General features: G+C 35.2%; 1 protein-coding gene across 5 annotated transcripts in view; it reads left to right on the forward strand.

Annotated features, from left to right (window-relative positions):
- The window catches only part of LOC120515603 (D-ribitol-5-phosphate cytidylyltransferase-like), a 117,102-nt gene that overhangs the window by 81,468 nt on the left and 21,777 nt on the right, over positions 1-13,857 (forward strand). For all 5 annotated transcript variants that reach the window (XM_039736716.1, XM_039736714.1, XM_039736712.1 and 2 more), the window contains one exon: positions 8,301-8,398. In XM_039736716.1, coding sequence (XP_039592650.1) covers positions 8,301-8,360 — 60 coding nt within the window. In that variant the 3' untranslated portion in view covers positions 8,361-8,398. The remainder of the gene's footprint in view (positions 1-8,300; positions 8,399-13,857) is intronic.

Below are 13,857 nucleotides of genomic sequence, written 5' to 3' on the forward strand. Positions count from 1 at the left end.
ACCCCATTGAACACCCATTTGTAGTCTGTTAACATTATAATTTTACCATATTTACAATTGTTGCCAACCCCTGTTCAGTGTCACTTTACTGAATCGTTTTTCAGAATTTTTGCAGGAATTACTGGTTCTTCTATTTTTTTGTACTGTACATACAGTATGAAACCATTAGTAAAAGGTCACCATGCACCAAAGATCAGTAGGAAATGGAGTGTATTTTAGGGGCTTCAAAACCTCTCTTCTTCATCTAGACTACAACATTTGTGTGGTATTCCTTTGTGTTAATGCTTAGTTTATGAATGTTCCTTGCCTAAAAATGTTTCCCATCTTGTAATCACTGTTATAAAGGCAAAGTGTAAAAGTGAAATGCAGCAAATGTATAGTACAATTGGAGAATATCATCAGCTTTCATGCTGTTTAATTTAGCAAGTGCTTGGCTCACTAAGCTGATGATCAATATTAGATAATACTAGATAGCTTGCTAGCAGTAGAAACAATCTAGGTTTTAGTCATTTGAAAATCTTATATGGATATATGGCATGAGATAGAAATTGTACAGCCTTACTTGACAGCAAATGCAGGATGGAGTACTGCCGTCATCTTTCCCTGATTGATAGCTGAAGAGGGCAGGACATGTCACTTTTTCAGTGTTGTTTTCATAACATACTTGTCATAATGTAACTGCTAAGCTTTAATACCATTACTTGAGGTAGATATTATATGAATATAAAGTTGGCCTGAGTGTAACTACTGAACTGATACAGAATTATGGAGTTTATACAATGGGCACAGCACTTTAATTTGAAATATTCTTGCAGCAATGTTTACAAAATACATATGACAGGGTAAAAAAAAACTGGAAGATTTCTTTGTCATAGTTTACAAGCTCATGAGGTGGTTTCCGAGCATTTTTAAATAAAGTGCTGTCTAATCGGCAATCGAAGATATTTCATTATGCATTTGAAACATTGTATATAAAGTCCAGCTTAAATTATACCGAAATATATTTTTCAAAAAATTACTGTTCAGAAATACTGTATATCCCATCTATTCTAAGCCTTCTCCAAAGACATTGTTATTCAATTTTCTAAGAGAGCTTAAAAATAGATGTTATAAATCTAAACAGTTCTGAAAGGGTTCTCTCCATTCATGCATACATTCTTTTACTGTCTTTTTTCAATAAACAGTCTTCAGCAGCTGAAACCTGACCTAATAGCAATAGATGAAAGGCAGGAATGAAGTCTGCATAGGAGTCATTCCTATCACAGAACACTAGTTTCAGGTTATAAGGCAGTTCAAAAGCTGGCCATTATGAAAGTCATGTAATGTGAGTGTACTTTATTTGTGTTTCTTACATCTCTATCATTTAATATTGCAATACTTGTTTTTATTATATGCATTATCTGTTATTGGCATTGTACTACAGCCACGTATCTAAGGCAGACATGCAAATAAGTATCTCATTGTGTAGATTATTTATAACAATAAAGGTGATACATATTTTCATAGATTTATAAATTACTTAAAAAAATAAGTGTCTGCTAAATAATGTAAATGTAAATATATAAAGTATGTGATTTACATGGTTTCCATTTTACTTTTAAATGTATTAAAAAGGATTTAGGTTCATTTAATTCTTTTAGAATGGTCTCTGTATAATGTAAAATTTGGATCTGCTATTGGTCACACATTCATTTCAGGACTTTATTACCCATTTGTAATTCTTTTATTTTAAAAAATGATCACTATTTGTGAAAAGTTAAGAAGTACTATTTAATTGATTTATTTGTATTTTTTGTATTATTAACAAAACTGAAAATATCTTTGTATAATTCCATGTCATGTGTTCATCATTATTGCCATCTATTACTAAATCCCTGGTTGGTGGGTTTAGGAAAAGTGTGAATAGAATTTTTTTCCCTCCTCAAATACCATGTGCAGGGTTTGTAATGTTTCTGCTCATGAACTGTACCTTTCATACCAGATACTGAAGAAATCTGGTTAGTTGCATTAAAATTATTATCTAATTTCTAAGATTGTTTTAATTAAATTGCTTAATATTGCAGCTGTCAACACTCTGAATACTGTGTCATCTTAAGGAAAGAAGAGCCTATTGATCTGTTTCATGATAAGTGTGCAGTACATTTTTTATGTAATAAGGCACAAGAGATGTGCTGTGTTTTACTTATGTAAACAAAGTTTAGGTTACAGTATATTACTTTTGGCAGTCTGTGACAATATTAGTAGGTGTCTGGGAAGGCCCTGAAGGCTGGGTGGGCTTAGCAGATTTTACAGAGAAAGACAGCAGTTCTTTGTTCATAAAGCAGACAGCAATTTTGGTTTGCTGTTTACAAATCCATTATTTAAATCAACATTGGAAGTTCTCAGAAGAATAATGTTTAACTGACTAACTGCTAAATTGTGCATTGTTATTAAGGTATTAAGTGCATCCTTGTTTAAGATCTTTTTGGTTTATTACTCAAGGAAGCAAACAAATCTAGGCATATTTTATGTATTGTTTTCTTATAAATGAGTGGAAAAATGAAAGGTATAGTATTGTTTAGTTTTGCAGTATTCTGGCAAATTATTGATTTGAATGACAACATTGAGCTTCATGGCTAATTAAGTAAATCTTGGCTAAGAATGCTTTGAAATAAAATTATACAAAAATATAAAGTTATCTTCAGGCAAGCTGTTGAAGGGGTTAGATAATAAATGGTGTCATTTGGCTTCACTTCTCATTGCATCCATAATGGCTAAAACAATACAATACCCTACTACTACAGGTTTTGCTAGAAAATATTCATATTTATCATGAGTAGCCTAAAAAGTACAATTTTAATGTTGTCTTCAGAATTGCAGAACTTCAATCTGAACATTCTTCCAGCTGGAACTCATTAAATAGGATTGTTTTGATAGTGAGAAATTATACAATAACTCCAGTACCTTTGTCAAGTAAATAAAAAGTCTTTGTCCAGCCTATTCTTTACTTATTTTGATAAAAAATTGTTAAGAGACATTCATTAAGAAATAAATGTTCTACTATTGTTTTTTCTGTAGTTGTATCTATTCTGTACATTATTTTATACTTGTATTATTTTCCTGTTTCTGGTCAATGACACTTTGAGATTGTTTATTACCAGTTATTCAATCCTCTTTGAATTGTTAGTTGTGCTTTTTATATGCCAAGTTAGATTAAGTGGTTACAAAAATGAATAGATGCAGTACAATATAAACCATAAAAACAGTCTGCTGTAATAGCAAAATGGTTTTATTTCCCATTGTAAGCCACACTAGAAATTGTTAACAGTTTAATTTTTGGTTGTACTGTATATGATTTTTGCAAGTAATTTAAATTCATATGTACTAAGACATATTTACCAAAATTCTTAATAGTTTATAGGTGAAATAAGATAAGAAGTGAATATTTACAGTATCACCTCATATCAACATTACGTATTAATTTTTGAACCTGTTCAATGGTTAATTATGTGCAGAACTGAATATAATTTTAATTACACTTGGCAAGTAGTAACAGATAGAGATGAGAAAATATGCATTCTTCTCCATATTGATATCTTATTTTCTGTTGGTACTTTTCATGTAGACATTTCCTGTACTGACAAAACAAAGTAGGCTTTGTTATGGAAATTTATAATCAACTGAAAACTTATTTATTTTTACAGTGTCCATTATATTATAAACTACATTGTTGCCCCCTAAGTTTTTTAAATGTTTCAACATCTCCTTAAAGTAAAGAAGATATTTCTTTACAGGGTAAGAGAAAGTTAATAGATTAAAGAAGAGTCATTTGTTTTCCAAATACTGATTCGGCTTTAGATATTCTTGTGACGGTGTGCTTAATGTTTCTAGGCATGAAAGCTCAATTGTTTCAACTTGAAAATCTGTTGTCACTATATAGTTTCCTATCCACCAGATAGCTTCCTGTTTTGCTGGCTGTGACTTAACATTAGCTGTGTGTCTCTTTATCATAACTTATATCAAAGTTTACTCATTAAAAGATCAAACGTTTTCACTAAATGTTTAAACCCTGCATTTTGATCAAGACTGCAAAGGTGGGCCAGCTTTCATTTGCTGAAGTTATGCTTTTTCAAATTCATTCTTAACCTTAACTTTCATACATTTTTTCTGTCTTAATGAAGCATAACATATACATGGACTGTCCAGAAATTCATAACAAGCTATTAAGTACAGACAAAATGTTGTGTAAAAAACTCTTTCAAGTCAATTGTACTTTATTTTACTTCCAAAAAAAATATAAAAACATTAGTAAGTGATATGTCAGATTTGCCTACTGCAATTCCTTATCTCATTGCCGGACCATATCAGTTTACACGACTGAAAATCGATGGCCATGTCATATTTACTGATTGAAAAATTACTTTTCAGTATAGTCATGCTCACCCCGTTTTGTGACAGTCAACAGCATGCTAAGGATTACCAGGTATGGCAAGTTCAGCTGTAATTTCTGCCCTTATTTCTTTTTTCCATTCTGTCATGGTACATAAAACACAAGACATCAGACAGATGAGCTTCTCTTCTGTTTGCAAAGTCCAAAATACCCGTGTTCCTTATTTGTTGTCTCAGTATTATATGCATTGTAATTCTGGATGAGTATTCATTGGTTGTCAAATCTCATGCATACAGATCCTACCCCTATAACTAGCTGGGCATGTCAAATTACACAACGGGTTTTATGTACGCACATCATTCACTGCCTCCCACTTGCTAAGACTAGGTAAATAAAGGCTATGACTCAAAATCGCTGGAAAAGTCTGTGATGGTACAAATCGGCTTCTAGGAGCATCTTGAACCCAGCACCGTCAATAGTCATTAACTGAGATGAGCCAGGTAAATGAGGACATGCACAGTAAGCTAGGGGTTGGTGCAAAGTGTTCTGTGCTTTTATTAAAATCCAAACAAACCCAAACAGTGTCCAATAGTGCATTTCATAAAAATTATCTTCATCAATAAATAATATAATAAAATCAGGGACCAAAAAGTGGAGGTTAAAATCCAATAAATAAGCCAATAGAAAATCAAGGTTAAAATTCCAGACAGGTTTATATTTTAAAACAATCATGAGTCCCAGTGCGTCTTCTTAAAATCTGGCATCTCCTCAGCTTACCCCATCAGGACCGTGCAGCATGAGGGACACCTACCAACAGGTGCAGTCATCCACTAAATTTTGGGTCCAAATGCCACTCCATCAGCATCCATAGGATTTCCAGTCAAACCCCACTCACATCTTCCTCAGCTGGCCCATCAGAGTCAACAGGGAGACGCTGCACAACAGTCCCTGCTCCTACTCCTCTTTGTTGCTCTAAGGATCGCCCATTCTCCAACCCCACACTTAAGTGCAGGCTTGCCGCTCGCTTCCTCGGGTTATACTCTTGACCACCTACCTGCATTCTAATCAACACATGCTTTTACACTCATACCTTTTTCTTCTTCCTTAGCCTCCAATCTCTTTTGTGTTGTCTCTCCTCTTTTACTGATATGATCTCTTGAATTCTCTTCTCTACTACTCAGACTCCCTATATACAGTACTGCCTTCTCCAAGATATGAGTGAGGCATCTGACTGACTCATTTGCCTGTGAATGCGCGATCAGCCAAGAACCCCAATCAACCACCAGAGTGGCTCCTGCATGCTCATACATGCACCCATTCGGAGCCTGCATGCTCCGGGACCTTATTATTTATTTAAAACTGAGCTTCATCATGGACCTCTTATCACAAAGTCATGTAATTTGACATGACCTTTAATGAAACTCTCAGAGTTAGACAAAAAATTAGTTGTGAATTTAAAGGAAAATTGGGAACCAGACTCTACATTTGATAGATAGGTAGGAAAATTAAGAATGAAAATCTTTTTTGACACCAAAGAAATCTGGGTTGTTGTACTGTGCCCTTATTCAAAAGATAATCATCCCCAAGCCAGGCATCCTTTCTGTCTGTCTCTCTCTCTCTCGACATTCCAGACTCAGTATGTTTTATTTTGTGGGCTGTTAGACTGTGGAATAAGGGTTTGGAACTTTTTATTGAACAGTTAGGAGAGGTGAATATGAGAAGTAAACACTATGTTTAGTGATGGATGTTAGCATTTTCATTGGAATAAACAAAACGAACTCCCTTCCTATTCTTTGTCCCTTTAAAACTAGTTCCTATAGAATATGATCAGTGGTTATGATTGTGACTGTGTTTCATCCCCTTAATTCCTGCAATCAAAACAAAATGGATTCGATATACTGAGAGATTCTGAACTCAAGTGAAAATCATTACTTTCTTTAATTTAGAGAAGCATCTTTAAATGGTATGATTGAAGAGCCGGGGAGCACCAGTCCAGATTTAGACTGTTGAAGTGTAATAATACAATGCAGCAAGGCATGTTCTACCAGCAGTGGAAATTCCCACTTCAGCAATTAGTACTTTAGTTGAGTGATGCCCTACTTCATGATATGTTGTCTACATGCCTCAGCTGTAAGCTGCTTTCTGTGGAGAATTTTGTATGTATCAATACTGTTTTCCATCTCTTCTAAGAGGCCACCAACCAGACAAAATCGGGAAAAAAATTGTGTGCAACCAACACTGGCACCAATAACAGAGCTTCTTTTAAGTTTTTGAACATATTGTTAATCTTTGCTGTATAAAGCACACCCTATAAGGTGATTTTGCTATTAGGTCTGTAAGTGGGGAAAAATTAATTCAACAAAGTTTCCAAAAGCTGGTTTAGAAAAATAGGCTAAAAAAAATTCTGACCACACTTATATGTCTCATCTAACACTAAAACCATCAATATTTAACTATTTATAGAGTTTTTCTCCATGAGACCTTCCACAACTGTCTTCTTTAGCACTCCCTAGTTCCATAGCAGGGTATCTTATTTATATGTATTTTGTTAAAATCATTAAAACAAGACTTATAGTATGCTTTAAATAGGACTGGAAGTTTTGTCAGTAGTATCTGCCAGTTATTCTAACTTTCATATCTTTGGGATGTAAAAGAAAAAGGTAATGACACCATTAATTATGTGTCATCATATATAAATAACAAAGATTTAATCTTATTTTTTTTTTTAGAAACAATTAAATAGTTTTATCCTTTTCAAATTACCTGTTAGCTAATTGGTGTAGGTAAAATGCAACTTTTCTTGTTTACATATATAAAAGCTGAACCTTGCTCTTTGTATGTCAGCGTTAAATGAGTTTTATGTTTTTTCTATGTGCACTCTGATCTTTGTCCATACCCTCTAAATACAACCATTCCAAGTATCGTTAATAGTGCTTTTTGATTATGTGATCAACAGGAAAAGCAAAGTTTAAGAAATAAAAACAATGTATTACTACAATATTTTGGGTCACTTTTGTCTTTTAAATATTTAAGTTATTTATCTATACAAATAAAAGGCACTGACTGACCTCACTGACTGACTGACTCACTGACTGACTCACTGACTCATCATTAATTCTCCAACTTCCCATGTAGGTAGAAAGCTGAAATTTGGCAGGCTTATTCCCACTGCAGCTTACTTACAAAAGTTAAGCAGGTTTCATTTGAATTCTACGTAACGGTCATAACGGTACATGCGACTATGTCCGGCATGTTGAACTTTCTTATTTATGGCCCCATCTTCACGATTTGGTAGGTATGGCCTCCCTATTGAACGAATGATATATAGGAGATTCAGAAAGCATACAGAACACTTTACTTCAGTCTTTGATTTGGTCTTAGTCTTGTTTCCCTACCCAATCTAATTAGTTTATGATCATATACATAATGCTAATTATGACTAACCTAGTAAGAACATAAAATAAAAGTCAGATGTTGATTCATCCTAAACCATGGAAAAGGGCTTCAGTGAAAGCAAGACCAAATAAAATTTGTTTCCTTCATTTTTTTGGCTGCTACTCTCTTTTAAATTTTTTTGTCTATTTCTATGAACTATTAAGTTTTCATTTTGAGAGGTAGTAATGGATTTTTAAATGTTAAAAATAACAATGTGCTTTTTGACGGTTTAAAACAATCATTTACATTTTTAAACACCTCCTCTCACAAAGTTTTATATCTAGTTGATACCCACTTGTAAATGTTTTCCTATAAATTAGAAATTTAGAATCTATTTTGTGTATTCACATAATATGCTATTTACAGTGCTTAAGCTCTACAAATGAAGAGTCCTAATGTTTTGTTTTGATTTTTTTGTAGTGGATTCAAACCAGATAAAATGATAACTATACTTAAAATTATTTTAATCTGTTTTTCTTTTCTTTTTTTCCCCCAGAAACCCTTTCCCAAAATGTCTATGTTATTACAGATGTGGATCAAGAAGCTTTGCAGTTAGGTCATTGTCTTAAGAAAATGTTAATGACACAGCACATGGTAAAGTATTTCATTATAACCATTGTTGTTATTTCTTTTGATTATACTTCACTTTGGTCATTCTGTTTATGGCTTTAGTTTCACACCACACAATGACTTGAGCCAACTTGGGTGGCCCTTTGAAGATATACATGAATCTTTTATTTCCACTAAGCTGCTGTAATTCTCCCTTCCTTACTTCCTTTTTTCAGGTTAATCTTATCTAGTCTACATTGTTTGGTGTGACAGCTAATGCCCATAGTAAGTGAAAAGAAATTGAATGTTCAGATTTACTTATACCTCAGCACCTCATTGTACATACAGTATAGGTCTCTGTGTAAAGTTTCTGTTCAGTGCCAATTCTTGCTGTAATTTATAATAAATGTTTGCTGCAATTTGAGAAATATTATCACACCTCTGTGGCTCCAAGTTTTAGACCGTGTTGATGCTATCCAGCCTTCATGTACTAAGAATGGAAGGCTGTCAGTGCATGAGCTGAACCTAAATACAAACTTCAAAATCCAGACAAAAATCACTGTGAAAATTTCATTGTATCACATAGATATAGTGATGCCCAATCCTCTGTGTTTTGAGTATATGTAGCTGACAGTGGTGCTTGGGTAACAATTAGCAAAGACTTTTTTGGTAGGAACAGGAGCAAACAGAATATACAAGTGAGTTGTATTACATATTAAAAATTCAGTTTATAATGTTTTCTGGTAACATGCTAGATTTCTGGTGTATGGCCATTTTAGATTTGCAAAAATATTAATTAAGCTTAGTATCAGTGCTGCCCCACCCATGATCTGCACCCTAGCCGAATGTCTAATTTGCCTTAATGGTGGTGCCGCTCTGGATAAGCTTTTCACACTTTTACTGAAGTACTGTAGCAACAGCAATATTAAAAGTAACAAAATGGGTTTTCATTTTCGATGTATTTTAATCAGTTGTTTAAAACTCAGTCAACATAGGGTGAAAAACAGAACAAACCCTGGATAGGGCAACAGTCCATTGCAGGGCATACACACACACACACACACACACACACACACACACACTAGGGCCAGTTTAGTATTGCCAGTTCACCTAACTTGCATGTCTTTGAACTGTGGAAGGAAACCCACACAGATATGGGGAGAACATACAGACTCCATGCAGGGATGACCCAGGACATGAACCCTGGTCTCCTTAGAGCGAAGCAGCAGTTCTACCAGTTCTACAGTTGCTTAAAACTATTCTTAGAGTTAGCAATGTTATAAAAGCTGGGTGGCCTGGACAGCAAAACCAGACACCAATTTTGATGTTTGTTTTTTCCTGTCCAGGACACCGCCTCTTCTTCAGTCTTCTGTCCACTCTATTAGTGCTGCTGTCAGCTGCTTCTTCTATGTCCCAAGCCCAGATAAATGGGGTGGGCTGGCATTAGATAAGACATCTGGCTGTAAAAATCATGCTGAATCCTATACATGTTTACTGTAGTACTTGAGAAATCTAATCAAAATAGTGAATTCATATAAAAATGGGAATAGCTAAACAAGAAGAAAAATCATGTTTGGCCTCTATTTTCTGGAAAGAAATGGAAAGAGAAAGGTTTGGCGAAGCTCAAGAAAGATGTTAATTTCAGTAGTTAGCAAGCACATTATAAAGCTCCAGGGAGGATGCCTGTAACTGTGGTTGTGAGTATTGTTGCTCTGTTAGAAGTAAAAAGGCAGGGAGAGTGTTGCTACCTGATCTGTGCCAGAAACAGAGTTGGAAGTAGCGTTTTGGATTCTAGACAAGATGAACAGAAAGAATAAGTTTGAATTTAACAGGTTACCCACAAGCAACTCCATTGTAATATACATTCACTTCTATGGACTTTGAAAGTGGACCACCACCCCTCCTACCAAAATCATTTACATTTACATGCATGTTTGCTTACTTTGAACATAGATGTTCTACCAACCCCCAAACTCCAACCCACTCCTTCCCAAAGCTCTTCAAATTTCTTTACATATTCTGTACTGTACTTTCATTCTTTTGGAGCTGTATCAGCCACAGAGAAAACACTTTCAAACAGCTTAAAAGTTTACCCATACACTTAATACTGCATAATTCATAATGGCTTTAATGCAAGCTCACTTACCAAGTATTTTATCCTTTGTTCCATGCAAACTGCTTGCTGCTTCACTGCTGCCCCCCTTAAACTTAAAGCTTCCGAGGAAGATGCTTTTGAGTGCTTTTAATCTGAAGGAGCCGCCAGTAGAGCAAAACAATTAAGAAGTTGACATTTTCTATGTGTTTGAATAAAGCTATACAGTTTCAAGTGCCAGAATAAAAGTCTCTTTGCACAGTTCTCTCCTTGCTGTCTTTTTGTGCAACTCAGAAACCCAGTGTAACAATATACATTTGTATCCGTAGACTTGAAAGGTGGATTCCCAGTCTTTTAAAAAAATTTCCAAATAACAACAACATTTATTTATATAGCACAGTAGCTCAAAGTGCTTTACATGATGAAGAAAGAGGAAAGAGACAAAGTAAGGATTAAGATCAGAGAACAGTAATTAACATAGAATAAAAGTAAGGTCCGATGGTCAGGGAGGACAAAAAAAACAAAAAAAAACCTCCAGACGGCTGGAGAAAAAATAAAATCTGCTAGGGTTCCAGGCCATGAGACCACCCAGCCCCCTCTAGGCATTCTACCTAACATACAGTGGGATGCAAAAGTTTGGGCAACGTTGTTAATAGTCATTATTTTCCTGTATAAATCGTTGGTTGTTATGATAAAAAATGGCGGTTAAATATATGATATAGGAGACACACACAGTGATATTTGAGAAGTGAAATGAAGTTTATTGGATTTACGAAAGTGTGCAATAATTGTTCAAACAAAATCAGGCAGGTGCATAAATTTGGGCACCACAAAAAAGAAATGAAATCAATATTTAGTAGATCCGCCTTTTGCAGAAATTACAGCCTCTAAACGCTTCCTGTAGGTTCCAATGAGAGTCTGGATTGTGTTTGAAGGTATTTTGGACCATTCCTCTTTACAAAACATCTCTAGTTCATTCAGGTTTGATGGCTTCCGAGCATGGACAGCTCTCTTTAACTCACACCACAGATTTTCAATTATATTCAGGTCTGGGGACTGAGATGGCCATTCCAGAATGTTGTACTTGTTCCTCTGCATGAATGCCTTAGTGGATTTTGAGCAGTGTTTCGGGTCGTTGTCTTGTTGAAAGATCCAGCCCCGGCGCAGCTTCAGCATTGTCACTGATTCCTGGACATTGGTCTCCAAAATCTGCTGATACTGAGTGGAATCCATGCGTCCCTCAACTTTGACAAGATTCCCAGTCCCTGCACTGGCCACACAGCCCCACAGCATGATGGAACCACCACCATATTTTACTGTAGGTGGCAGGTGTTTTTCTTGGAATGCTGTGTTCTTTTCCTCCATGCATAACGCCCCTTGTTGTGCCCAAATAACTAAATTTTAGTTTCATCAGTCCACAGCACCTTATTCCAAAATGAAGCTGGCTTGTCCAAATGTGCTTGAGCATACCTCAAGCAGCTCTGTTTGTGCTGTGAGGGAGAAAAGGCTTCCTCTGCATCACTCTCGCATATAGCATCTCCTTGTGTAAAGTGCAGTTTTTTCTTTATTTAGCTTTAGACAATTACTACTCGTCTACTCAGAAGCAAGTAAGACATTGTGTTAGTGAAACAACAGAGTCGGGGTCATCAGGTGTGATTGATAAATACAGATGCATGTCATCAGCATAGTAGTTCATGTTTTGCCCCAAGATAATCTGACCTAACAGAAGCATGTAGATCGAAAAGAGCAGCGGACCCAGCATAGAGCCTTGTGGACGCCATATAGAATATCATGTGTCTTTGAAGTATAATTACCACAACTAACACAGAATTTTCTACCTGTCAGGTAGTATTCAAACCAATTTAAGACACTGCCAGAGAGGCCCACCCACTGACTAAGGCGATTTCTAAGAATATTGTGATCAATGGTATCAAATCGCACTCAGATCTAAGAGGATGAGAGCAGATGGCCTCTGTCTGCATTTACCCATGAGTCATTTACTACTTTAACAAGTGCAGTTTCTATACTGTGGTTTGTTCTGAAACCCGACTGAAACTTAGAATAGCATGTTTATTGAGGTGGTCATTTAGCTGCATAATGACTGCCTTCTCTAGAATTTTACTTAAGAAAAGCAGGTTAGAAATAGGTCTAAAATTTTCATAAGCAGAGGTCAAGATTATTTTTCTTGAGTAGGGGTTTAACTATAGCAGTCTTAAGACAGTCTGGGAAGACCCCCATATCTAATATGAGTTTGCTATGTCAAAAATACTATCAATTAGCACGCCCGATACTTCTTTGAAAAAACTTGTTGGTATTGGGTCAAGGACACAGGTGAAGGGTCTTAGATGTGAAATTATTCTATGTAAATCAGGTAAATCTATCCTGGTGAAAGAATTTAATTTGTTTATAACTGAGTACTGGGGCTAAGGAGGATCTGCAGTGTTGTGGAGACATACTATATTATTTCTAATATCATTAATTTTTTGATTGAAAAATACAGCAATAGCCTCACAGGTTTCAATGGAAGTATTTTGGAGGCATTCCTTTCGTTACCTGGGTTTAGCAGACGATCAATTGTAGAGAATAGGATTCTGGGATTACAAGTATTGTTTTTTATAATCTTAGAGAAATAGCAGCGCCTCTCAAAACGAACTGTTATTGTATACTGTTATTTTAACCTTCAATATCTCATAGTGGATAGTTAAATTTTTTTCCATTTACACTCAGCTCTACGGCATGTTCTCTTTAAATCAAACACTCTTTGGGTCTTCCATGGTATAACAATGCTAGAAGATTTTTTAACTGTCTTTTCAGGTGCGTCTATGTCAACAGCAGCTCTCACCTTAGTATTCAATTTTTCCACCGTACTATTTACATTATCCTCGCTATTGTAGTTAGCACTACAAACGGACTCGTTGCTTAGAATGTTTGTAAATTTTGAAGCTGGTGATTTATCAAAGAAGCATTTTTTAACAATATGTTTCTTGTGAATGTTTTCTATCATTATTTCTATATTAAATAGTAAAAGAAAATGGTCTGATAGACCAATATCAATGTTCTGCTTCACATCAACTTTCAGTCCTTTAGTAATTACTAAGTCATATGACCTGCTTTATGTGTAGGCTGATTAATAAGCTGTCTCAAGTCAAAAAAATCCAGGAGGTTCATAAATTCTTTTACTTTTGGGTCACACTGTTAATCAATATGAAAGTTAAAGTCACCAACTATTAGGAGCGCGTCATAGTTCATAATTATAATTGACACCAAGTCTGAGAATTCCTCAAAGAAAGATGCATTGTATTTAGGGGGTCTATACACAGGTAATACTAGAAACTGAAAAACTCCATGAATAAACAAGATACTCAAAGGACTTGAATTCACCAAAATGGACATCTTTACACTTTAACTGGCA

This window comes from Polypterus senegalus, chromosome 15 (genome assembly GCF_016835505.1).
Source record: "Polypterus senegalus isolate Bchr_013 chromosome 15, ASM1683550v1, whole genome shotgun sequence".
In the NCBI taxonomy this organism is placed as follows: domain Eukaryota; kingdom Metazoa; phylum Chordata; class Cladistia; order Polypteriformes; family Polypteridae; genus Polypterus; species Polypterus senegalus.